The 26,198-nt window shown below is 38.7% G+C and overlaps 2 protein-coding genes across 5 annotated transcripts in view; one reads left to right on the plus strand and one right to left on the minus strand.

The window, feature by feature from the left end:
- Positions 1-9,489: 9,489 nt before the first annotated feature.
- OCIAD1 (OCIA domain containing 1) lies at positions 9,490-25,271 on the minus strand. Of its 4 annotated transcripts, none has more exons than XM_042053385.1 (8): positions 25,184-25,271; positions 23,735-23,819; positions 20,200-20,253; positions 19,671-19,718; positions 16,661-16,790; positions 14,293-14,501; positions 12,775-12,924; positions 9,490-9,912 (listed from the first exon to the last, which is right to left on the minus strand). In XM_042053385.1, the coding sequence occupies exons 1-8, from the start codon at positions 25,226-25,228 to the stop codon at positions 9,875-9,877; spliced, it is 759 nt and encodes a 252-aa protein (XP_041909319.1). In that variant the 5' UTR covers positions 25,229-25,271; the 3' UTR covers positions 9,490-9,874. The 4 variants fall into 4 exon arrangements, with proteins under 4 accessions (XP_041909319.1, XP_041909320.1, XP_041909321.1 ...); XM_042053386.1 differs by having other exon boundaries at positions 23,735-23,826; positions 25,184-25,237; XM_042053387.1 differs by having other exon boundaries at positions 23,735-23,823; positions 25,184-25,198.
- Positions 25,272-25,320: 49 nt separating this feature from the next.
- The window catches only part of FRYL (FRY like transcription coactivator), a 171,322-nt gene continuing 170,444 nt past the window's right edge, over positions 25,321-26,198 (plus strand). The window contains exon 1 of the mRNA XM_042053672.1: positions 25,321-25,423. The gene's annotated coding sequence lies outside the window, so the exon portion shown is untranslated. The remainder of the gene's footprint in view (positions 25,424-26,198) is intronic.

Consider the following 26,198-nt stretch of genomic DNA (forward strand, 5'->3'; position numbering starts at 1 on the left):
CTTTTCTACGTGGTGTTTAGCCTCTTGAATTCTTGAGTTGCTAAGAACCCCTGTCTAAACAGGGGCTTCAATTTTACACTTGCTACTTTTCTGCAGTATTTTTCCACAGCTCTTTCAGTTGGAGTAAGTGATACACAGCGGTGCTGTGTCACAGCTGATGCTGGGTACAGGCGGGAGACCCTGGGAAAGCCTTCCACAGGGGCTCCACGGCGAGGGGCTTACACAACCACAGAGAAGGCGACCTCCTTTGTGAAAATAATGTAATTGTCATGGGTGTACTGTGATAGCCACCAAAACTTGAATGGTGACATGTCTGAGCTACTTCCCCTTCATCTGTCATCTGCTGTCAAGATAACAGCAAGAAGCTGCACCAAGGTTAGTCGTGCCTGGAAGGGAGGGAAGCCATCACATCCAGGTGGTGCCAAGGAGAGTGATGCACGTGACAGAGGACCTTTCATGTCAGACTCTCAGAGGCTGTTCTTGTGGTCAGTGTTACCTCTTGATCAGTGTTACCTCTTGATTACAACTTAGCTACTGAACTTTGCTTTAAATGTAATTTTGGTTATTTTTTGCTTTCAGTTATTTTTCTGTAATAAATATTCTGATGTATAAAATTTCTTGTCTCCTTTTTTCCTAGCTTTGTTTCCATACTTTGCAAAAAGCTGATTAGCTAATTGTGTGGATCTAAGTTCATGAGCTACTGTGATACAGGTATGGAAAAAAGGGAGTTTGTGAATCTTAAGATGTATTAGCACTAAATTTATGCATATCAAAGGAAAAATGAGCACAGCTAATGGGAAGACTGTTCTTTGAAGGTCTTTTTACTACAAAACAGGTGCTTTTAATTATGTCCAGTTTAATGAGCTAATCTTTGTTGACCATTGCTATTGTGCATTTCATACAAGCAGGTTAAAGAACTTATTTTTAATTGAAGCAGAAGTTGAATGCATTGAATTTAGGGGTGACCAATGGAAAAAAATAGGGAAAGATTTGAGGTAATCAGTTGCTTCTTTAATAAGAGGGGAAGAGATCTCCAGGAGGAAAAACAGTTGACCTTGCAAAGGTAAACTAAACTTTTCTTAGTGTTTTCTTACACTGATAATAGGCTGTACATTTCCTTTTGGCAGAAGATGTTACAAAAAGGCTAAAAAAGCCAATGAACTTACACAGCTTCCTGTGAATCATTTGTATCTGGAAAGTTGAACTTGTTTTCTTTACCCAGAGACAAGGGAGTTGAACTGTGTGCTTAGGCATATCACAGCTTAGTTGAAGTCCACATACATGTTAAAATCAGGAAACAAAATACCTCCTTCAGCTGTTGTATACAGAGTGAATAGCTGTATGGAAGCCTCTATGCACTTTATGAAATGATGACTAGAAAAAGGGTGCAAGAAGAAAGCTATAGTGACATTAACCTCAAACAACTGCAGTATCTTTGGGGACTTTTGTATTAGCTGTTTGCAATCCTTTTACAAATATGGTATTCACATCAAATTTTAAAAAAATACTGTGTTTTAGAAGAGAAAGCAGGTTGAAAACAGCACATTCCTGTTTAAATCCTTAGTAGGTGGACTCTAGGTAAGCCAGCTGGTCTGTAATTATTTTTTAAAACTGGGAATGAAAGGGACATGAAAGCTCACTATCCACGTTTTTATAAATCTCTATCAAAAACAAGATTTGGGGCTTATTTTATTGTTAGAGAAGAATGGGAGAATAGGGCATGCTATGCAACAACAGGTAATAGGAGGGGAGAGCTCTGGAGGGAACTGGTAAGAAGAGAGCAGGTTCTGGGGCAGGATTTACAACAGGAGCATGCTGGACCAGGCCAGCAGGAAATACAAAATGGCAGCAACGCTAACTTGGGAGCAGGAGCCTCTTCCTAATGACTATTTCTACCAGTGAAAGTGCTGCTGGTAATTTGTCCCACTCACCCAACTTGTTTTTGGCATCACACACAAAAATTCCATTTCAGAGGACAAAAAGAAAGGAATCCAACTTCTGACATCAATATTGCAGTAGCTCCACATCCTGGAGGGACTAAGCCACTTGTACTTTGTATGGGTGTGGAGGGCTTTCTGTTTTGTTTGTTTGGGGTTATTTTCCTAGTAAGTCCCTCAAAAAAATAAGGTTCCCCAGGAAATAAATGAGACTCTTCTCAAGGCCAGTTTAAAATCTAGAAGGCCTCAGAGAGATTTTGGGGACGTGTTAGGGGGCATCTGGTCAACATATCAACAGATAATCTGACAAAGGAAAACACAAGTGTTTCCTGATGACAAAACTACAGAGCTAGGAAAAAAATCTTCATGTGAGAGGCTGACTAATAAGCTTCATAGTTATGCAGAAAAATACTAAATGCATCACACAGTTGGTTTTAAATTACTCTGACTTTTTCAGTACAGGGACCTGAGAGTCATTTTGCATAGTTGCAAGACATAGGATCAGTGGTCCATGACAGCCAAAAGGCAAGCAGAACATTAACAATTCCCAGGAAAAAATTAGGGAAAACTTAGACTACAGAGCAATTCTATGGCATGCCCTCATTTTGAATATTATGGTGCTTCCAGTGCATCTCAGAAATTGTACAACACAGAGACAGAAACAGGAGAAAGAAAAATTAAAATAAAAAAGAATGATCAGAACTACAAAGTGGTTCACGAGAGATTAGGTAACTCACTTTCCAGGCTGAAAACATCTCAAGGTGAGGAATACTGTGTCTGTAAAAGTGTGACAGATGGAGTAAGTAATTGCTGTTTTTCTAAAATCAAAACTCATTGGCACTCAGTGAAATCAGATTTAAACAGCACAATTCCATCAGGGGGATTCTTGCCACAGGATACGGTAGAAGCAAACAAAACAGCTTCAAGAGACATGACCTACACAGAGACTTGGTGGCTGCAAAACACCTGCATTTGCATGATCCAAATGCAACCTTTGTGTCACGAAAATTTCTCAGCTGTGATCAGGGGAGGACAAGAGGGTGCACCAGTGAAGGATCTCCTTCTAGAAGGGTCACTAGCCAGTGTGGGAGACAGGGTGACCATTATGGCAATTCTTACGTTCTTACAGCTATTGAAAAACCAAGTTAAGAGCCTTGCCAAATGAACTAAACCCCAGGTGTCTCATACCTATAAATGGATACTGAAACATCTTCATGTGCAGAGAGCACAAGTTCCAAGATTCCTGAACACACCTTTAAATTATTTTTATTACAGTATAGTGACTTTCTCTGCAGATGAAGGGTGAAAAAGAACTAAGGGTGGTAATGGGTGCTTTTCCCATTGTCTTTGGCATACAGATTGTTTGAGAGCAAGGGCACTTCCAACTTCTTGCATAGAAAAACCCCACTTACCTGAACTTGTAAATGTTTCTTCTCACCTGTGTGCATTTTGAACATTCTGCAGCCTGTGCTCAGGCACATCAGCAAGCTCAGGTATTTCAGAGCAAGAACGATCTTTAGTACTTCCTCCCAAAGACTCATTTTAAACCTGTCCTTCACACCGCCAGCTGGAGGCTGAGGTCTGCCAGGGCTGGGCTGGACATGCCCAAGCTTACTTCATTCTACACTGTCACATCTGTAATACTTCAAAATACAAATCGGAAACCTTTTCCAGCAGCAAACGCTTGCCATTTACTCACTCCCATTCTGCTGCTTAGCTCCGCAGATGCAGTAGATCGTAGTAGGCTCAGGCGCTGCTCTGAGCCGTGCCAGGCACGGAGCCTTCCCGTGTCTCGTGCAGCACAGCTGCCAGCTGTGGCCGGCGGCCGCCGCCGGTCAGAGCAGCTCCAGCAGCCCGGCTTCTCCGGTTCCGCGCCGCTCCGCTGCTCCCGGCACAGCGGGAGCTGGCGCGGCCCGCAGGGCTCCCGCTCGCCCGCGGCTCCCGGCCACAGGGCAGCCTCGGAGCGGGCTGGCAGCTGCGCATTCTCTGCCGTGTGGAGGGGCAGTGAACTTCCTAAAGTCTTCAGGGGACCCTAAAAAACACACTTCGCTCCTCAACGCAAACACACAGCCATGTGCACTGACTCCATGACACTGTACCAGCAGAAATGTTTTCTACTTACCATAGCTAAAAATTATTTTGACATTGTTAATAATCCATCACTGATGTTTAGGTATCAGCTACCGCAACCAAATTCACCCTTACTTGTATCCGTTGCACTGTTTTAAAATGTTAGATATCCTAAAATAGTTAAGATTAACAATTGTATTTAAAGTACAGAATTAGGCCAAGCAAAAGTATTTATTTTGGCATTATATTTATATAGAAACTAATTTTAGCTTCATAATTTAAAAAAAAAAAATTAATGCATGAAATGTGCTTCCTCTATGGGTTAGTGGGAGTAGAAAAGAATGTGTATCATTCTGTGTAAGGAATGAATTGAAAATTTCAGGGTTTAGAAGCTGTCCATGCAAGATCTCATATCCTGAAAATGGAGTCCTACATGAGCAACTGGAAAAACAGCAACACAAAGGTTATACACTACGAATTTTTTGTTCTGAATAATTTACTTCAAGTTTTGGCACAGGAAATCTAACTCTCTATTTCTCCTTTTGTCTTAAAATTTTTCTCCTTTCAAGGATAAGTGAAAATTGTATCTCATTGAATATCCATTGCATCAGATGATCGTGCAGTCTTTATCATACATCCTTTGTTTACTGCAGCATCACATTATGAAAGTACCTCATACCAGTCTCTTGCTTTCTAGTTTTGCAAAGATATGCTTCTGCTAGACAGAACACATGACCTTAGGTTGAAACTATGTATTACTATTCTGCCATGCATCTTAAAATCTCAGGAAATTTTGTATTGCTCCATCAAAAAATTAGCAGCAACTTAATAAAAATAAGTAAACAAGCAGGAAGTATTAAAACACTGATATATAAATAGCATAGTACCTGGTATTTGTTAGTATTTGTCATAGGTTAGCAAGCATAGTCCCGGAAGGGACGTCCTTGCTAAGGGGTGCTTACAGTTTCCTCTGGGAACTGATAGAACCTATCAGCTGGCCAGTTTGAATATGGACAATTCTCTAAGCCACTTAAAGTTGTGATCACCTCTGTGATCCACATTTAAGAATAGGCAAACTCCCCCTCCAAGCTCTCTCTCGTTTCCGGCGCTGCGACAAGTGGCTGCAGGCCCCGTGTGGGGGCCAGCGGGCCCGGCCAGGCCCTGCCTGGGCCAGGCCGGGCCGGGCCACGGCCATCCTGAAGCCATGGACCTGTTCCAGCCATGGAACCCCCCCCACTGCCTTGCCGTGGGCAGCCGGAGCGGCTCGGCTCTCCCCCCTCTCCACTGCGATAAGAAAAATTCAACATTCCAGCTGCAAAGCTGCAAGGCCGAGGTGAGAGTAACCCTTTTATTGCTATGAAGAGCTGAAAACCTGAGGGAAGAGAGAGAGGAGATGCTTAAAGCTGAAATTCTGTTGTGAAGCTATGATATATCAGAGTATCCTGTTGTAATTTCATGAAGATATGGGGGGTGGAGTGTTCAACTCGTGAGCAAAAGCACCTGCGCTGAGATAGGCAGATGCTGACGCAGCTGTAATTTCATGAGAAGTTTGGACAGGGAGAGATGAACCAGATGAGGACTTTTGCTCCAAACGGGAAAGGAGAAAACCTCAGTCCGTAGAGATGAACCAGATGAGGACTTTTGCTCCAAATGGGAAAGGAGAAAACCTCAGTTCCTAGAGATGCTCCCAGAGATAGTCCTAACGATGAAGATGATGAAGACCCTTTGCTCCCAGGGAAGGAGAAGGGCCTCTGTTTTTGTTTCTGAACGGCTCAACCTTAAAATTGTACCCCAGAAAACTTCAAGAGTGGACCCTCGAAAGCAGTTGCGGGAAAAGCTGCAAGTCGGGGGAAAGGACTCACACGCAGGCAGAGAGACTCCTCTTCCTAAATGGACTGAACAATATTTGGAAGTGGGCGGCTGTCTCATTGTGATAATGTTTTCATAGCATGAGCAAGAAGAGACTTCTCTTTCTAAATGGACTGAACAAGGTTATTATGGAAGTGGTAAACAGACTGAACATCTCAAGGGTTGTCTTTTCACATTGTCAGTGGGAGAAGGGAGGAAGGTGGGGGGAGGAGGAGAGTTCTGAAGGTGGTATAATTGTTTTTCTTCTTTTAGGTCTGTTAATAAACTTCTTTATATTCTTTCAAGTTTGGTGCCTGTTTTGCATTTCTCCTAATTCTTATCTCACAGCAGATAAACAGTAATGAGTATTTTGGACCAAACCACTACACTAAATTGGTGTTTCCGCCCGGTTACAAACCGAACCCGCGACAGTATTAAAGAGAAAAAACAGAAACAGATACTTTAAATCATGACTGCTACTGACTGATACTTTTATACTTTTTTCATTTATCTGAAGTAAATACATACTAATTATGTTCCCAAGGATTATCATCTACTCTCTGGCAGCTCTCTCAGTGCTGTTAGATACAAGAACCTGTTTATTTTTCAGCATATTTTATAACCCAAACAGCTACGCATTTCTGGTTTTGCTATATTGCTTAAGTTAAATGAAAATACTAGTTGCTCATTTCCCTCATTATTTGGAAAGAAAGAATAATATGCTTGATGGTCTTGTGAGCTGGAAATCTGTACCCTGGCCAAGGTTCCGGTTTCAGGTTCTAATGCAGGTATTCAAAGATGCCTCAAAACTTTTGTACGGTGCTGGTGGTTCATGTTCAGTTCTGACATCACCCAAAAAAATACTTGAAAGTATAAACTCGAGGTATATGTGTGTCCAAGCCTGCCCTGGCTTTGCTGAATTAGCACAAACCCAGGGCAAGGGTCTGAAATGGTAACGGGATGCAAATTGTCCCATTTGTTACTTTGAGATTAAAACCCAAGGATTTGCGGATTTCTACAAACATAGGCAACTAAATTGCAAAAAGTAAAACAATATTTTTGGACCTCCTCTTTCATGTAAGAGATTACAGAGAACTTGTTCTGGTTGTGAGTCAGGAAGCTGCAAGTAAAGGCTTCTTATGGCAGGTCTGGTGTGTTTACGGGAGCCAAGGAACTGAGCTGGACCTGCCTCCTGCAGATGGGCACGCTCCTCACTCAGGGCCACAAACAAGAGTCCCCCATGAGAGAACAAACAGGTCTTTTAGCTTCCAGCAAACAGTAGACAAGTGAGGATTTCTTCTTGAATCGCAAGGAGGCAAGAAAGTTGTGGGTTCAGTCTGGAATATTAATGATTTCCCCAGGTTTCTGCAAATCTGCTTAGCTTTCATTAATCAAATCAAATCACTTTTCATTTACACTTTTCTATTCCACATAGCTGTGTTCCAAACAACTTTAGTAGAGAAAAAACCCTGGAAAGGTCAGATTAGTACCTACTTGGGGCTCTAAACATGCCTACTAATTTGGGGAAATACAGAAACATTCAGGACCAGGATTTTTGGTAGCTTTACCAGCTATAAAAGAGCTGAGGCAGATTTTTGCAACCCTCTTCTCTCTGTTCATGCACATTAGTAACAACTAACTTGAGGATAATGCTACCAGCTCCTTAAACTGGCCTGCTTATTTTTAAGAAATTGTGAAAACAATTATTTTATAGGGTTTTTTTAGAAATGTTCATAATGAAGCATTCAGACTCCTGGTGCTTGACTTATGGTATAAGAGGGGTTTTTTAATGTTATTTTTAATTTGAGGAAGAAGAGAAAATTTACTTAGCTTTACAATAAACATTGGGTTAATTCTCAGTTATTGACAAATATACAGGTATGATGGCCCATAGGAAAACTTTAAGTATTTTTTAACACCACTGTTCTGTACATCTAGTCACATTGCTTCCAGCAACCGTAACCCTGCTGTCAGCTCCCGGACACTTGGATTCAGTTAAAAATTCCTAAAAGTCATGGAAGTGCAATATGAGCAAGCTACTCATGGGTGACTGGGGAGCTGCTATGAAACCATGAGACTGTAAAGGCCCACTCTGAAACAAGGGGGTACTAATGGAAAATATGCAGGAAAAGAGAAGGAAGAAGATTGAATTCCCATGGCTGTTTAGTGAATCAGGGGCTCAACATACACATTATCACAGCAAACTAAATGTGATCCAACTCTGACAAAACATCAGTTCCCAGTACCCTACTAAATTAACAGCAATGTTTGTGAACTCTCCTGCATTTAATATGTATCAAGGATGTGAAATCCAAAGAATTTAAAATTGATTGATAGCAAACCAAACTTGTTCAAGTACAAAAAAAGTATGTCCTCTGAGGGACAGTAACTAGATGCAACAGAATGAATGCGTTATATTCAATCTAAAAATGCTATCTATACACAATGTTACCTCAAGCAGAACAACATTAATTGACATGCCTTTTATTTTCTCCTCTAACAAAAGAAGAAAAATTATAATACAATTTATTTAAAACACTGTGCTTGTCCACCCAAAAATATTAATGTGAGGCAAGACACTTTACAGGAAGGCACCATCATAGGAATATGCTCTATTATTATCCTCTCAATCTTCTGCCTCCTGTTACTTGCATAACTTACAACTAAGAAACTCTGTGAATATTTTCATGATAAAGCTAATCAGCTTTGGAATAGCACACTGAAAACCACAGCAATGCAATTCTGGCAGACTGTATTTTCAGAGTTCACTCATCAGAGCTGTAAGAAGCATTCTCTACAAGGTAAATTTCTGATACAACTTCAAGATTATCCAATTAGCACATTTTGTTTTTAGAAGATCAGCTTTTCTGATAGCAATCTTCCTGTTCTGATTATTTTAAGTAGCATTTGGCTCCTTAGGCATCCTCCTCTTTCCCCCCTTGGTAGGCATGTTGTTTTTCAGCTCCAACAAGGATGTCAGGAATGCTTTTGCGCTATCAACTTCATCATGGTTTTTGCTCCCGTATCGCCCAAACTTCCAAATAAACACAATGCTGTGAGATGAAACTGCACACGCAAGAACATGAAAATCCCTAAGTGAAGGCAACATTTTGATTGAGACAGAGCAGGTGATGCAAACACCAGGAAATACTCTTCAGTTTTGCCAATGTAGCTCTTTTCTCACCGGCAATAATAATAAAACGTTCCATTGATTGGGATCTCTTCTCCATAAATGATGGTTTTGTCATGACTTGCAAAATTTGAGAAATACAGTGAAATATACAGAGCCTAACATTAACAGTCAATATATCATTCAAGGTTTTACCAAAGTTTGTCAGGTTTAGCCTTCTGCACTTAAATGTAGCTATTTTCAATACCTGCAATTTAATTCAATTATTTCCTTCAGAAATGACTGTCTTTAGAAACTTGTTGTGGGCAAGTCAGAGTATCAGTCTAAAAATACAGCTGGCACTATGAAACAGTTTTGAAAAAGTTATGGTTACTTCTGTGTCTGGCTCAGCTCCTCAGCCCTTTTCCCCTCAATAGTTTAGTAGTATTCCTGACATTACAAACCAAGTATGACAACAATTTTAAGTTCCCAGAATATCACTTTCAGACAAAACAAAGTCAGAGGTGAGTTCTACAGGTAACTTTTAATGCAAGTCTTGAAATTTGAGAAGATTCTTCCCTTCTCAACACATGGGATTGCATTTATTTACATGTATTTTTACCTTATGCTATACGTTCATATTACCAGTTACCCTTTTCATTCTTAAACAACAGCACAAATGGTTTATAGTCATAACACCTCACAATAGCCTTGTATTCCATTTATGCAAAATTTTAAAAAATTAAGCATAAATACATCTTTTAATCTTCTGGCAAGTCAGGATTTTCTCCTCATTTATTAATAGCTGTGTCTGGCAGAGCATACCAAAGGTGCTGATACTCATGACTAATCTAGATGAAGTTCAAGTTAGCTGGCAGGAGGTAATTTTCTTCAGTTCTTCATTTGGCTCTTACTCGTCCCAGGTATCTCCATATTTATTTACTTTAACTAAAGAAAACAAAAGAAAAAACAAAAATAGTCACGTGATAGTTTAACTGCAAAAGTTTATCATATAAGCACCAAAAAGTATAATGAAGTGCACTGTCATCTGAAGTGGTGCATTGGGGGAGTGTCAGTCACAGAACAACAGACATCTAATTAAAGCTACTTTTGAATAAATGGGGAGAAGAGTTTGTTAATCATTTTACCTTAATGAATTAATAGTCAGTCAGGAGGCCTACTGTGCTAATTCCTGCTCTACAGAATTTGTAATTACTTTGAAACAAATGTAACATGTAGATGAAACAAAGACAATTGGAGGAAACAGGCAAGGAATGTTACAATAAATAATGAGGCTACATCATCTGCTTATGTGCACAGTTGGATGGATTCAGGATAGTTAAAAACATTCAAAGACAAACAAACAGAAATCGGTAATCCCTACTAGGAAACTGCTCAGCCGTTATTATTTGGCAGCTTCTTTTAGCATAGGAGTGAGTCAGAGAGGAAAAAACCCTGGGTACTGGTCTAATGGCCTCGTACAGAAGTGTGTCACTGTAAGTGAACAACAACCAGAAAGTGAAAACAGGCTCTCTTGAAAGTGAGCTGCAAAGTCCTCTGTAATTGACTGCCATCACTGAAACTGTTAAGGATGGTCTACTTGATCCAGTAGAAATGCTGACACTAGTCAGGCACCCCTTTATAAATCCACTTGCAAGTTTATTACTAAGCCCACTGTTTCTTAATAACTATGCAACAGAACAAGTGGAATAGAGCAAAATGCCTGGTCCTTGTCTCAGTGAGCTATCAGCAAACTGAGCATAATGCCCTGACAAATCTCTTTGGAGCGACTGATATTGCAGTGAGACACAATGAGAAGCTCTTTCAAAGTATGATTTGATTTCCATTTCTATTAACCATGGCAGCTGAACAGGCTGCACTCATTCCCTGGGAAATGGGCCAGTCTAGATCACTATGCAGATGCACATATTTGTGCCGTGGCAAGGAAGGGAGAAGGCACCGGCAGATGGAAATTAGGGATTGCTTAAAGCTGGTTTAAACATAGTTTGGTTTCCCTTCTGTCCTTGCAAGGGAGGGCAGAAATTACCGTCTCCTATTTGGGAGTCTGGGACCCAGAGGTAAGAGGATGAACCAAGGGGTAGTGACTGAGAAAGTATGAACAGGCACACAGCAAGTAACGTCCAGTATGACACAAGAAGCTAAATCGGATCTTAGCCCACAACATCAGTGTAATCCCTGAACTGCAGATTTAAATGTACTTGCACGTGTAAACCATTCCTTAACTTCTGTATTCCCTCCTTACTCCTTTTCCCTAAAAATGCAAAGAAATACTTTAAAAAGTCAAGAGATACTTTAAAAAGTCTGTTTACAAATCTCATGCACTGCTCAGTTTTATTCTCAAAGCCCAGGTACAGCCTTCAAGCAGAACACAGAAATATAATAGAAGAATGCAATATTTGATCAACATTTTATAGAGATCTTTTATATACCTCAAGTAACTAAAAATAAAGTAACAAATGCACATTCTCATTTCACAGCCGCAACATTTGCCGTGGAATATGGCAAGGTTTTCAGAATGCTGCTTAGCATTTCTGTGTATGGTTTTCAAGTGACATTTCCAGGCTATTTGTGGAGAAGTATCTTGAAAAAGAAGCATTCTCTAAAGCCATGAAGTGTCAGCCGACAGAATTTAAAAGCAATCTGAAACCACAGCTTCGATAATTTTTTCATGTGTCCTTTGGCACAATCACATGATAAACGAAAGCCTTTTATCCTTGAAGTAACAGATAAAAATCATTACACAAAAATTGTTTATAAATTTTCTTTCAAGACTGCAGATCTGTCCAAAGATAGATGATCTGCAGAAAGTAATTCACAAGCATCAAAGAGACTGACACTCTTAAGCAACACTGTTCCAAAGCTTGATATTACCACTTCAGAACTTTTTGCTTTAATACACTCTTCTATACTTACTACCAGGTGTTATGCCTAATAGGAGACAACAGCTATTCCTAAAAGTCTTGTTGCAACATGGCTGACAAGACTGAGCAGTGCACACAAACCCAAACAATTCAAGGTGACTGGTCCATCACTGTGTTAAATGGTAAAACATTCCTCTTGCTACAATCGTTTTTACAGATGCCACATTAAATTTAAAAAGTTCTAGAACAAGCAATTATGAATTGCTTCTGTGTCTCCTTTTCAAAAAATTGATTGAGTCAGAAAAGTTGTCTGAATGGTGTCTTATTCTTCAGGACATTGCATTCTTATTTTGCTCTGTAAAGTTTTCTTTTTCACTGTGAAAACAAATCTCAATATTGCTGCCAAATACCGTTTCCTTCCTCTGGGTTTTAATGTAGAAAATGAACCTCTACAAACAATGCCTCTATAGAAATCCACTAATTCCACATGAAACAATTCATACAAGTAAATACCCTCCCCTTCAAACCATCAACCATGTGCTCTATTTTGAGAGAACAATGCTATCTAAAACACACACCCCCTTCCCATAGCTAAAACTCTTTGGTATAGCTCTGAGACTTCTTTGTTGAGAGAGGTTTCTCAATATACTCAATGAAGCAAAACTTACAAGCTTTTCAGTCTGGCACCAAGCAATATGGCTAGAGAAAAGGAATTATTATTTTCTATTGGATGATCTAAATTTTTGAAAAAATAATTAATCTGAAATAGGAAACTACAGACAGTATGTATCACATATGAGATACCTACAGATACTCTAAATATAAATTGCTTTAAAGGTATGCAGAATTAAGCTTTGTGTTGCGATCATTTTTAACATTATGGCAAATATTTGAATTTAGCAAGTACTTCTGTAAATCAGAATATTACCTTCCTTAGCTGGTTTTTCCTGTGGAAGCTTGCTTGGAGTTTCTGCCTTTGGTGGTACCATTACATCATATGTTCCTCTGTGTTTATTCCTTAATTCCTCATATGTGATGCCTTTTTTTTTACGACTTTCTTCTGGAACTGGAGCAGGTTCTGAAAACAAAACAAACAGAAAAATACTAAAGATGGCATAACGCACCAAAATTTGGCTTCAACATGTTATAGAATAACAGTTAATTACTGCTTAATCCCAAATGAAAAGGAGCATGACAGCTGAAATTCTAAATACAACAGTGAGTGTATATGGTCTTCAAGTAGTCCATTCCTTGTATCCTTTCCATTTTGTCAAACTGTTTTGAAACACTGGCAGCTAATTAATTTTCTTCATTTTACCATAAGAAAATCTAACTACCATGTGGGAGTTGATGGCTAAAATAGTTCTGGTCCCTTTATCTAAAATTTATGATAATTATACATTTGAGATATATATGATTTCTGAAGAGAAATCTAGATGAAGCTCAAGGGTTTGCATTAGGGCTTTAAATTTTGTTTACAAAGAATTAGGACAATATCTATCACATGTTGCCTGCTGAACATTTGATCCTTTTATCTATATTTATAATGCAGAATCTTGGATATATAGTTTTACCAACTACTGATATTTATGATGAAATGCAGTAACAATTTTCTTGACACATTTACATCTGATACTTTCACATAATTATAACCAAGTTTCATGAAAGGGCTTTTTTAGTGAAATAAAACATTTTTCATAAAAAAGTTGAAAAATCCAAACTAATTCAAAGTACAAAACTTTGCATTTGACAGTAACTTCCTCCTTTGTGTACCAGAGACACCTGAATTCAGAATCCTGTGTTTCCCCTGCAATAGCTGAGGACAGTTCATACTGGAAGGAGGGGAACAGCAGCATGGCGCCTGAAAACCATTTTAGTTCTCTATGAGAAAATCAGGCTGTTGGCAGATAGAACACAGTATACATTCAGTTCCCCAGAGACATAAATGTTTGTCACATTATGAAAAAACTTTAAAAAAAGTTTAATGTCCCAGAGTTACAGCAGTATGCAGCTACACCCCCATGGATGGTGGAACTGCAATCATCTTGAAATGGCCACAGGCAATTTGTAGGCTGTGGTTTATTCAGTAGAGTGAAGGCATGGCATATTCTCCCTTCTTTCAATCAAAGAGAACTTTCAGTCAGGCTGGGGTTTTTTGCAGCTTTAGTTCCACAACAGATAACATCTTGTAAGGTAATTCAGGATCTTTACTTACAATTAGAGCTAGAAAACCCTGAATTTAGTATACAGTTAGAACACAAAATAAAATTTATATTCATCTTCTGTGTAAAAACAATTCTAGTAATTCTTCAAGCTCTTTCACTCAAAACCACTATATTGTGCCATGTGTGTTTGCATAGGGTGAAAATACATAGTTTAGTAAGAGCAGTATCTAAAAGAAAGGCAAGAGTCTTTGCAGTACAAACTGCTAAATACTAAGACTCACCTTGAACAGTGTAATCAGTAATTCCTGTAGGTGAAGATTCGTTCAGGGAAGCACTGAATGGAATAGGTTCATAACTTGAGAGACCTCTATCTGTTGAGCTGTAATCATCTGAATAGCTAGAAGAAAGTGGGAATCCAGCTCTTGAAGAAGATGACTCAGTAAATGACTGAGAAGGTATGTCTGAAAATTCAGATTTCCGACTGGAACGGCTGGAAAAGAATACAACTAAATATTAAATACAGAAGTACTAAAGTTAAAAATGGAACTGTAAGAGTTAACAATACTTGCAATTCAAGAAAATGTTCTTTCATTTTAAGAAGAGAAGTTTAGTTTCCAACTGAATCATCATCTTAAAAAAATTTTGGGATGTTTTGGGTATTTTCTGTACATTGCAAAGATTTCTGTAGTCTCTTCCCCAACATTCTTCCCTTCCTCAAAGAATATTAGCTCATACCTCCAGAGCAGGAGACAAAACCTATTGCACTTTACAAGACTAAAGTTACAATCCTTTTTCCCAAGGAATCTTCAGAAAAAAACACTCCACATCAGACACAAATAGTACAGGGTGTGCCCATGTAACTAGTGGTAGTATGAACTATAGTTAATTTTAAAAGCCTCTTAGGAAGAATTTGATATTTAAAACCCTTCATCATTAGAAGGTGCTGTAATTGATCAGTACTGAACACCAGAAGGAGAACAAACAGCTATCTTGGGGGAATTAAATTATGAAAATTAATCAGGTTGCTGAATTCTGCAAAAATATTAACGAATTTTCTCTTGAGAGGGGAAGGTAGTATCATATAAAGAATATTCTGGAAAATGGTGCCAGATATTTTAAAGTATTCTTTATATTCTTAGAATGGCCTTGCAAGCCACTACACAACATGTCCTTCTATCAGGAATGCCACCACTTGGTGCCACTAGAACATCTCTAGAGTATTTATTAATATTTTACTTTTAATTTCTGCTTAGCTGTACTTTTAGTTTCCTATGAAAAACATTTGCAATTAGTCTTTAATTGTCATAATAAACATACAGAGCAAAGCTATTTTATTGCCAAATTATGTTTTTAAAATATATGCAAACACAGCTTTAAGAACTACCTAATCTCTTAGCTCTCTACGAATTTTTAACTGCAAATCAAATTACCAAAATATATTAATTAGTAGACATACAATGCCCAGGAAAGTGTAATGATTTCTGCTGCTGGTTTAAAAGGGTAGCCTGTATGGGTAATAATGCAATTGAAATTAATTTAAATTATTCATTCAACCAAGAAAAAGGAATTTATCACTTAGGAAATAAAACTTTACAGATACAAATGGGCCATTAATGGTTGAAGGAATTTATTGGTGTGGCAGATGATGGTACTTAAACAAGTTCTCATGTAAACACAGTTAATGAGCATGATAATTTCGTATTAGAAACTGGAGGGGGGTGAAGTGGCAAGTCCAACTCCAATTCAGCTGATTCTATACAGTAAGTGCATGAAGTGGTAATTCCTAAAATTATGTTTGATGTCATAAAACCATAAACATTTCAGAATAAAGGTAAATCTTGCAGACAAAATATAAACTGTCATAAATCTGAATTTATAATGTAACTAAGAATTCAAGCAAATCTTTATAAACATTTAACAAATCTCAGCACATACATAGGAAGACTACTACTCACTATCCAAACACTATTCTCCCAGTTTTGAATCAAGGGTTTAAGTGACATATTCTGAAAGCAGCTTGCAATTAAAAACCAGTTGAAGTAGAAAACATTCTGGAAGAAAACAGGAAATAGTTTTAAGAACCTGATGAGTTTCTCATATGTACAGCATAATGCTGTTACAGATGTAAGGGATTTAAACAAACAGCAGTAGGTTTGACCACCATACTTCTTCCTGCACTGATATTGTTTACTGAGCTCTTTCCTTTGATAAACACTGAAATCATTTCCACCCTTTTCCTACTTCAATCAAACTAAACCATGGGAAAAACTTCCAGAATGTTACACTATTTTATTTCAGTTAATTTAGTTTACTTCTAAACTAAGGAGGCAACTTGTACTGTCACGCTTCTGTAAGCAAATTTCATGGGAAACACTCTTAATTTTACAAGGAATACAGTTTGCTAAGTAAAATGTTTCTTTTTCTACTCTTTAATCAGTTGTACGTAAAGAGCTCAAAATACATATTTTATAGCTTGTCAACTGATATGAATACAGATTCCTGAAAGGGGTAGATTTGAGGTAATGGGGAATGAGGAAAGGTGCAGCTCTGAAGGTGTTTGAAAGCTGCAAAAGTTGTATTGATCTGTTAGTGTTTAAAATACCCTATTCAAGAATACATTATAAATTTAAAAGATAATTAAATTCTTACTTAGGTGAACTATGTCTCTGAGCTTGTCGTAGAACATCTCCTATCGGGGAATCCTTCAGTTTCTTAAATTTCTCGCTACAGATTGGCAAGTAGGATATCTTTCCAGCCAGGTATCCACACATTCCAGCAACTTTTTAAAAAGAAAAAGAGATGGGTTTTATATGCTGCACTATAACATTCAACATAGTTTTAAAATAATAATTTCAAATAAATCATGTAGTATCTTGAATAAAAGAAAGAAAACCAGTTTAGATCTAAACCAAAAACATGCAGTAATCATCTCTGCTTCTTCTGCAGACAAAGGGTACTAAAACCAAATGCAACAGCTGAACAGAGACATAAAGTAATGATTTAGACATGGTGTGAACATCAGATGATTTCAGCTAGTACTTGATGAATTAAAGGTGACCAAAAAAAAGAAAAAATAATTGCATCGTTTTTTCTCAAGATGCAGAAATCACAATTAACTACCAAAGATGAAAAACCAGTCAGAAATAAATACAGGCAGTAAATTCTGCTAATTTAATCCATCAGAACAGTCGGATCCTGAAAAGGCTTTCACTAGTATGAAGAGGGGTCTAAATAAACTTAGCATTAGACTCAGTATCTTCTGAAAAGCATTCTGTGATTTGGCTGCCAGAGGGCAAACAACTAAATTAGCTGAACCCTTGCACTCACTAGGCAAACACTTTCAATTTAGTGCATGAGCTCTTTCCATCTGCTGCACAGGACATAAGAATAAATTATCAAGATAGTTCTTTCTGGGTTTAAGACTTATGATTTCCATCAACTGGCTCCTTCAAGTTTTATGAGTGGCTCAGTGGAGTATGACGGATTCTGTGGAATTAACAGTTTTGTTGTCGACTTTGTAGGAGAAAATGATTAGACCCTTCTTTCATGTGCAGTGAATATTTCCTAAATAGAAAGACTAAGAGTCTTGATTATCAAGTCAGGAAGGAGTTAATTACCAGTAACGTTAATCATCTGCTGTTCTCAGCTGTAGATTACATTGTCTGGGAATCAATATAAAAGGGGATTTTACCCTAGCCTGCTGTACTGGTACTGAAATTGTGATTCCTGTTCTAATGTCTTATTTTCAAAAGAAGGGTAAAAGTCCTTTTCGAAGGGAATAAAGAAGAACAGCCACAACTATGAGTGAAGTTTACAAATGAAGAATATAATGGTTTAGGTGTTTAGCAGGTTAAAAAACCCCAAGCATCTCAAATACAATAAGTATGTGCAAAGAGAAAAATTACAAGCCCTTAAATCAGCCTAAGAAGAATTAAAACTACGTATTTAGCAAAATAAAGCTTAACAGAAAAAGAGATTAAGAGAAAAAGAGAAAGTCTTTTTGCTTGAGGCCTTCTAGTCAAGAAAAGGGGAAGTATCCCTCTGGAAGATGTTTCACTCAAAGTAATTATTGGCTAAAGTATTTGGTTTATTTTATTACAGAACTAACAGCCAGACGATCCACATTTTCTAAGTTAGCACAGTAAATTACATATTATTGTTCTTTGCTTCTATATTCACTGTGACAAGATCTTAGAGAAGCTGATTAGATATGGCCAGGCCCCACTGCAAACTAACATGAAGACATACAGGCATATGAATCTTCTCCTTCTTTGTCAGAGAGAGGACCAATAGCTCTCTGCTGTGTTGAAGGGGATGCTGTCAATGTAGTGAATCAGCCATGACTAACTAGAAGTTTCAGTAAATAGGTCTGAGTACCGAGAAAACTACTGAGAAAAGTATAGTAATTCCTACAGGCAGAACATCCTGGCCAGCCCAGCTGCACCTTATTTTTTCCCCTGATTTCAATAAATTAGCTCTATTAAATAAGAAGAATGTGGCCCTTATGTGTAGGAGTGATTGGGGAAATAGCAGTTCTATTATTTATTAGAAATGTTTGTTATACCATTGTTTGGTGTTCAAAGAAAGTAACCAGAATTTAGCATAAACAACTGGGGGCCCTAGTCTCTCACATTCATTTATCTGCTCAAACAACACTTCCTTGACCACAAATCACAGGGTTTACCCTCTTCCCACTGAAGTAAACTGGCTGTATCTGCACAGATTGGCAAGATGGCAACTTCCTGTTTTACTGTCCTGTATTACATTGAAAAGGTTAATTTATTAAGTTAATAATTTATTTTTGATTATATTTAATCCAAAAATCATTCACATGAAATTGCTGTTTTCCTACAATTGTACATACATAATGTCCAGGGAAAGAAAAGGTAATTAAAATAGCCTGAATGGGACACATGAGATACATGAATAAAGACCTTCAAATTAGGAAGGGCGGGGTGGGCGTATTCTGGCAATGTAATTTAAAGTGAAGTTGTACAGTATTTATTTACAATGTTTTTATCTTAAATGATTATGTTACATTTATCAAGCAATTTTATACAAACCTTATAAAAAAAAGTTGTCCAAAATCCACAGTACAAATTCAGACGGTGAATAAATCACTGAATCATAAAATCGCTTGTGTTGCAAAGGGACCTTAAAGATCATCTAGTTCCAACCCTTCACTAAGGATGGTTGCTCAGGTCCTCATCCAACCTGGCCATGAACACTTCCAGGAACGAGGCATCCACAACTACTCTTGGCAACCTGTCCAATGCCTCACCACCCTCAGTAAAGGATTTCTTTCTAACATCTAATCTAAATCTCTCCTCTTTTAGTTTAAAACAATTGCTCACACTGGGCATTAGGAAAAGGTTCTTGACTGAGAGGGTTGTCAGGCACTGGAACAGGCTGCCCAGGGAGGCAGTCACAGCAAGCCTGTTAGGGTTTGAGGAGCATCTAGAAAACACTCTTAGTCACATGGGGTAGTTTTAGGTAGTTCTGTCAGGAGCAGGAAGTTCAGACTCTGGTCTTTATGAGTCCCTGCCAACTTGAGTCACAGTGAATTAGCCAGCCAGTCTCAGGGGAATTACATCTGCGTAAGAGACTCCAGAACACAGAGCATGAATACAAGCTGAATTTATATGTAGCTTTTACTTACATGCAACTTTAATAAAAGAGCCAAATCTTGAGGTATCTCTTAGAACACCTGAAAATGAGGATGAAATCAGATATTAAGATAAGATATATGATGTTACGTAAGATATATGTAATCAGATATTAAGAATTAAGCTGAAAAACCTCAACTGTAGTTATGTTTGTAGGTAGCAGGTTACTCTTTTACACTTCACATTAAATAAAAAAATCCTAACATCTGAATTCCCCAAAACATTAAAGAATCTAGGAATTATCTCTTTAATCATATTTAATCACAGTTATTACACACTGAGAACATATTGGTTCATAATCAGTGAGATATTGCACTTGTCACACAACATAAAACACACATGAACTTGATTTTAAGTTCAGCTCCCTCTTTATGTTGAGGAACTGCAAATCATGTAGCTGCAGAGTCTGAACTTTAGTTACAAGTAGATTGGACATTATATTATCATCATAACTTTCCTAACAGCAGAAAGATATTTCATCTGAGCAAATCCAAATGAAATGGACATATTTTTACACTTTACCTTTTCTAATTAAGAAACTAGTACCAAGCATGCTCACTGCAGCCAAAGGAAAAGCTGTGAAGAAGAAAAAAGCTGCTTAAAATACAATTTTCAATATTTTTAATCACATTTAACAAAATATGCAAAAATGAGAGTTGCTATGCCTTCCTAAGCTCATTTGTATAAGAATATAAGGAGATATATATATATATATATATAAAATTAACAACCGGTATATAAATTATCAAACATTCTTGATTCCAGTTTTTAAGACCTACTACAAATTATGTGGTACTAATTAATGAGTCATCTGACCTGCATTATACTTCATGCTTCCTAAAATACAAAAGCTGGTGTCAGATGGAATAAAGCTCTCCAGACAAGACTCCAGGTCTAGCTACAACTGCTACAGCATCAAGGTGCAGAACTTTAAGCTAGAGAGGCACACACAGTTCTTCACAACAGAAGGAAGTTATAAAGAAGCCAGTGCCTCTAAAAATTTTTGATAACCAAAACTCTTGATGTTTTAACATAAGAACTTTGGAAAAAGTTTACATCTTATAGAGCTATAAATCAGATTGATTAGAATTAGGTAATGCTTTATTCACCAGCAAATTAAAAAACAGGGCAACTTTTTCTGTAGCTTACAGATCAAATTATACAACCTGGGGTTAGGGTCAGGAATGCATAGAAAACAACTTTATGGAAGACCATCAATGCCTACCACAATCAGCCCAACAGTTCACGTCAATTTTTATTATATTGAAAGGCTTTGGGTGGCAAGAAGCATTTGAAGATGGCAAAAAAAAAAAAAAGGTATACTTCTTTCAAGCAATGATAACTATTATATTGGGAAGATTAACTGTACAACTATTCGTAAGGACCAGATACAGGGACAATGAAAAAACAAACATGACAGAAGACTAAAATTATTTACATTAAAGATTTAGATATGCCACAATGAAATTTAATTTCATGCAAATCTGAAAATATAGATGTTACAAAAAGGCTCAGTGACATCTAGGAGAGAAATTTTTGCAACAGCACTAGATGCCTATAGTGTTTTGATGCACACAGTTTGCTAATTAAGTTCATATTTGAAGACAAATCACATTTTTGGAGAGCAAAGTATTAAAGAATACTTTGCAAATTAACAGTTTGTTCCCTCACAAATCCTGACAGGTCTAAACTAGTAAGGAGTCCAACCAGCATCTCAAGGTAAATGTGACTGGATGTCACTTTTAAAAAGAAGTATTGGCTCCTTTGTTCAAAGCAAGATTACAGCAAAACTTCAGAATAGAGACTAAAACCTTCCAACCTATTAGATATTAAAAATCTGATGCTTTTAGAGATTCCAGACCTAGATTTTCCAAAATTTGCAGTTCTAGATTTTCTGAGATATAGAATGACAGCACAGATTTGAAAGTGAATTGTAAAAGAAAAAAAAACCCAAAACCAAAAACAAACAAGGGGAGGGTGGATGTGTTGAGAAAAATACATTCAAAAAGAACTTATTACAGTTAAACATCAGTCTAACTCTTAGAAGTTTGAAATTATTTATAGACCCAACACAAATATTCCAGATATCAAAGACAGGTTATACGAGTATGTGAGCATGTAAGTGACCTGAAGTAGTAACTAAAAATTAAAATAATAATAGATAAATGAAAACTGGATTCATACATAAAAATTAATATGAATTATTCACCTGTAAGGAAAAAACCCCAACAAAACAAACTTAATAAATCAGAAAATATCAGCAGAAAAGTACTTTTTCTGCTTCAGGAACAAAATAAATCTAGGGAAAATAATGGAAGGCTGGTATATCAACAGCGCATAAGGATGGTAATATAAGTACCCTAGTCAAAATTGTTTTATAGGAAAAAAGTTATGTCAGTATGATTTGATTTTGTTAGCAAGATTAGAAGTGCGAAAGATAAAGTTGTAGATTGTAGGTAGTGTGAATTTTTAAGGGTGTTAGGACTTATATGATAACATGATTACAAACTAGTAACTCCAGTAAAGCATGTATTAAACTGAATTGTGAAATGACTAGCAGCAGAAGCTGTCAAGAGAAACTGTCAAAACACAGAGGGTCTGTAAGAATGAGTAAAATTTGCTACAGCTTGGAATTTGAATAAACGAACTGAAAATACACACATTTATAGTAATTTCAGTGAATAACAAAAGCTTACACAATACAAGGTGAGGAGTTCAGGGCAGTCACATAAGTAGCCTCTTGCAAAGGGGAGTTCAAGCAATATGTGTTTAATACAGTGAATACAACAGTTTAGTATGTGTATGCAGAACAGGGAAGCAAAGACAGGAGACCTAGAAAACAGTGATGGACTTTAGCCTCTCCCAGAGAGATAACAGCACAGTACACAACCTCTGGAAAAAAAAAAAATCTGTTACTGTTGTAGCTCCCTAGAGAGAAATGACTCCAGAAACTAATTTAGGGCTTCCAAATACTACCTACGTGTTGTTTCTTCAGTGACTGTATAAAGATGCACAGGGCAATGAGCTACATTGCCCAGCAGCAGAACAGCTCAGGAACAACAATACTCTCCCCTCTTTGTCTTTCAGAAGAGACATTATCAATAAACCATAACCAATCATCATTGTACCACTAAGGGACCTGCCTCTTTTCACTTATAAAATTATACAGAAAATGGTTACGTTTTAGCAAATATGTAGAAGATTTCCAAGTATTTGTGTCAAAGTGGATGAGGAGAATGCCAAACCAATGGAGAAAGACAACACAGAACTTTGAATCATTAATTCAAAATCACAATGCCTTAGAAGCTGTCCCTGAAAGTACTGGCTTCCATGAGAAATCAGAGCCCCGGTGTGCTAAAATTAGCAAATCAGCTGCTAAATTCTTCATCCGTCCTGGTTTTTGCCAAGCCGCCAGCATCAGGAGTAACCTACTAGTGTGTGATAAAACAGCAGGTAACAATCACATCAGAAGGCTTGTTCAAACCTCGTGGCCAGCTGTAAAAAATCAAGTATGCCTTGAGCCTTTGGGTTACAGAAACTATGCCCAGACATCTGGCTATGCACAGACACAGCAATTTTCCCCAAAAGTTGAACTGAGTGACTACTTATATATTGTTCTCTTCACAAGTCTCAATAAAAATGAAAAGCAATGGTTGTAAGTTAAACTATTTTATTCTTGCATGCTAAAGATAACAATAAAAATTTTTAAAAAAGCAGAAATAATAAACAAAAAAACTCCCCAGTAATATAAATGAGACTCATTAACTAGATCTATTTTCAGACTTTTAATAAGCACATTAACTTAAAATATGAAGAGATCTTGTTATAAAGCATGAAACTTAGAAATTATGTTGCGCCTTTTATGAAACTCCTGCCCTGCAAGCTCTTAGGAAATACTACATGGATCAGCGTTTTCTGGGACGCAGTTCTAGTGCACGTGAAGCTTGTTAATGCAGCACTGTGCTATACTGACGCAGGCCCTCCATAATGCCTCAGATAACAGCAAAAGCTAAAGGTGGAAGGAAAGTAACCAAGTTTACCAGCAAAGTGAACTTACCTCTATACCGGAAACTCTCTTCAGCACATTCTTTGAGGAGTCTTCTTTCCTCCTCTGTTGGAACATAAGGCTTAGGTACTTCCCTCTTCCATCAGGGAAATAAATTAGAGAAGAATGGACAAAAGAACAGTTTGGGGACATTTTTCAATCAAAAAACTTAATGTCTAGCTTTCACACCTTGTAGTTTCCATTCTTTCACCCAGCTATACTTAAGAAACCAGTGCCTTTTGTCCATGCATGTCACATGAAAAATCATTTAAAAAATCGAATGCTTCTAAAAATCACAAGAGAGCAGAAAATACTTTGTGCATAGTCAGATCCCAACTCAGCTCAGTCCTTTTACTTCAGAAAAGCCTGCTTTGGTCCCTCCAACCAGCCTTCCAAATAGCTGAAATCTGACAGGTCATTAAGTGCCTTTTTAAGGTATTTCTCAGGGTTTCAAAGACACAGGGTGTGTTGTTGGTTCACAGGGATGTAATTCAACGAGAGCTGATCAGCTGTTTCGCCAGCGAGTGAGAGGCTTGTGTGGAGGTGCCTGACCCTGTCCTGCCGTGAGAGCCGTGCCGCCGGGCACGCTGCCAGACGCACAGCAGTGAGAAGGCCATCGGCACCACGAGAATAGAGAATCACAGAATCAATTGGTTGGAAAAGACCTCTGAGATCATCTAGGACTGAACACCACTTTGTCAACTAGACAGTGGCACTAAGTGCCACGTCCAGTCTTTCCTTAAACAATGCCATGGACGGTGACTCCAGAACCTCCCTGAGCAGTCCATTCCAATATCTAATGACCCTTCCTGTGAAGAAATTCCTTCTAACGTCCAATCTAAACCTCCCCTGGCACAGCTTAATACTATGCTCTCTTGTCCTATCGCTGGTTGCCTGGGAGAAGAGGCCGATCCCCACCGGGCTACAGCCTCCTTTCAGGCAGTTGAAGAGGGTGATAAGGGCTCCCCGAGCCTCCTTTTCTCCAGGCTAAACACCCCCAGCTCCCACAGCCCCTCTTCATAAGACTTGTACTCCAGACCCTTCACCACCTCTGTTGCCCTTCTCTGGACATGTTCCAGCACTTCAGTGTCCTTCCTGAATTGAGGAGCCCAATTCTGAACGCAGTACTTGAGGTGTGGCCTCACCCGTGCCGAGTACAGGGGGCTGGTGACTTCCCTGGTCCTGCAGGCCACACCATTCCTGATACAGGCCAGGATGCCATCGGTACCTGAGCACGTTGTTGGCTCACGGTCAGACATGAACACCTCCTTACCTCCTGCCAGGACCCCCCCCTCCCCGGCCCCCGGGAGGCCTCAAGGGCACCGTCCCCGAGGAGAGCTCAGGGCAGGGGCAGCCCAGCGGCCGACAGGGATCCCCTTTCCCTGGCCCGAGCCCCTCGCAGAGCCGCCCCCAGCCCCGCCAAGTTTCCCCGCGGCAGCGCCGCCGAGCCAGCGCAGTTACCTCGGCCGCGTCGCCGCCGGGACCGGGTCCCTGCCCGGCCTCCATGGCCGCCGTGACCCGGAACTGCGCGCGGCGCCGCGGGGCGCAGTGCGCGTGCGCACAGCCGTGACTCCCGCGGGGCGGCCCGAGGCCGGCGGGGCTGGTTTGGCGGCGCGGCGCTGCTGGCGTCGGGCGCGGGCCGTGTTCTTGCGAAAGGGTAGCAAAAAGATTTTGTCTGTCCGTGCCTAGCTCGAACTGTAGGTACGTTACCCACAGGTTTGTTAACCGCTTGCTAAAGATGCGTGGCTAGAATTTCCTAAAAGGAAAGGATCTCTGTTGCCTAAAAAAAGGGCTTTTCTGAATCAGGACTAAGCAAGGGTCTGGTGGGCAACTCTTGAGCTCGGAAGTGGTATAAATTTGGTGGTTGATTTGATTTTGATCTGGTGGTAATTTTGATTTTGATTGTCTTGAGGAGGAAGACTGGGAAATTGTGTGCTTGCTTATAGCTAATGCCGTGGAAATGGCAGCTTTACTAGGTGCTTGTAGTTTATGAGAAATAAGGAGAAGTTGAGGAAAAAAATAAAAATGTGTTTCTGACAGTGCAATGTATGCCTTGGCATTTTCTTGTAAACAAGCAGTACTGTGACTTGAGCTCACCATATCCTGATATGCCTGTACTTGTTTGTGGAATGCACCACTCCCTTTAAGCCTTTCATAGAGCAAGTTATTGTCTCTTTACCCTGGAATTTGGCTTAAATTGCTGCTTTCTGATGGCTGTACAAAAAAGGGTCCATGCCTGAAGATAGGAGAGGGAAGGTTTTCGAGAGTGAATGTCTGAAACTGGTAGAGAGCTATAAAAGGAATGCTGTGAACATATGAAGGGCCTAGGACAAATGGACTAATCAAAGTTGTTGAGGAGATTGGATTAATGAAAGAGGATGAGTGGATAGAACCAGGAAGTATGTATAGTGGGGTTCTTTAATTCATAGCTCTCATCATACAATGAATGCATTTGTAATTTGCATGAGATTGGAAG

This window comes from Corvus kubaryi, unplaced genomic scaffold (genome assembly GCF_017639235.1).
Source record: "Corvus kubaryi isolate FWS band 111438036 unplaced genomic scaffold, C.kubaryi_AGA036_p1.0 split1-131, whole genome shotgun sequence".
Taxonomy (NCBI): domain Eukaryota; kingdom Metazoa; phylum Chordata; class Aves; order Passeriformes; family Corvidae; genus Corvus; species Corvus kubaryi.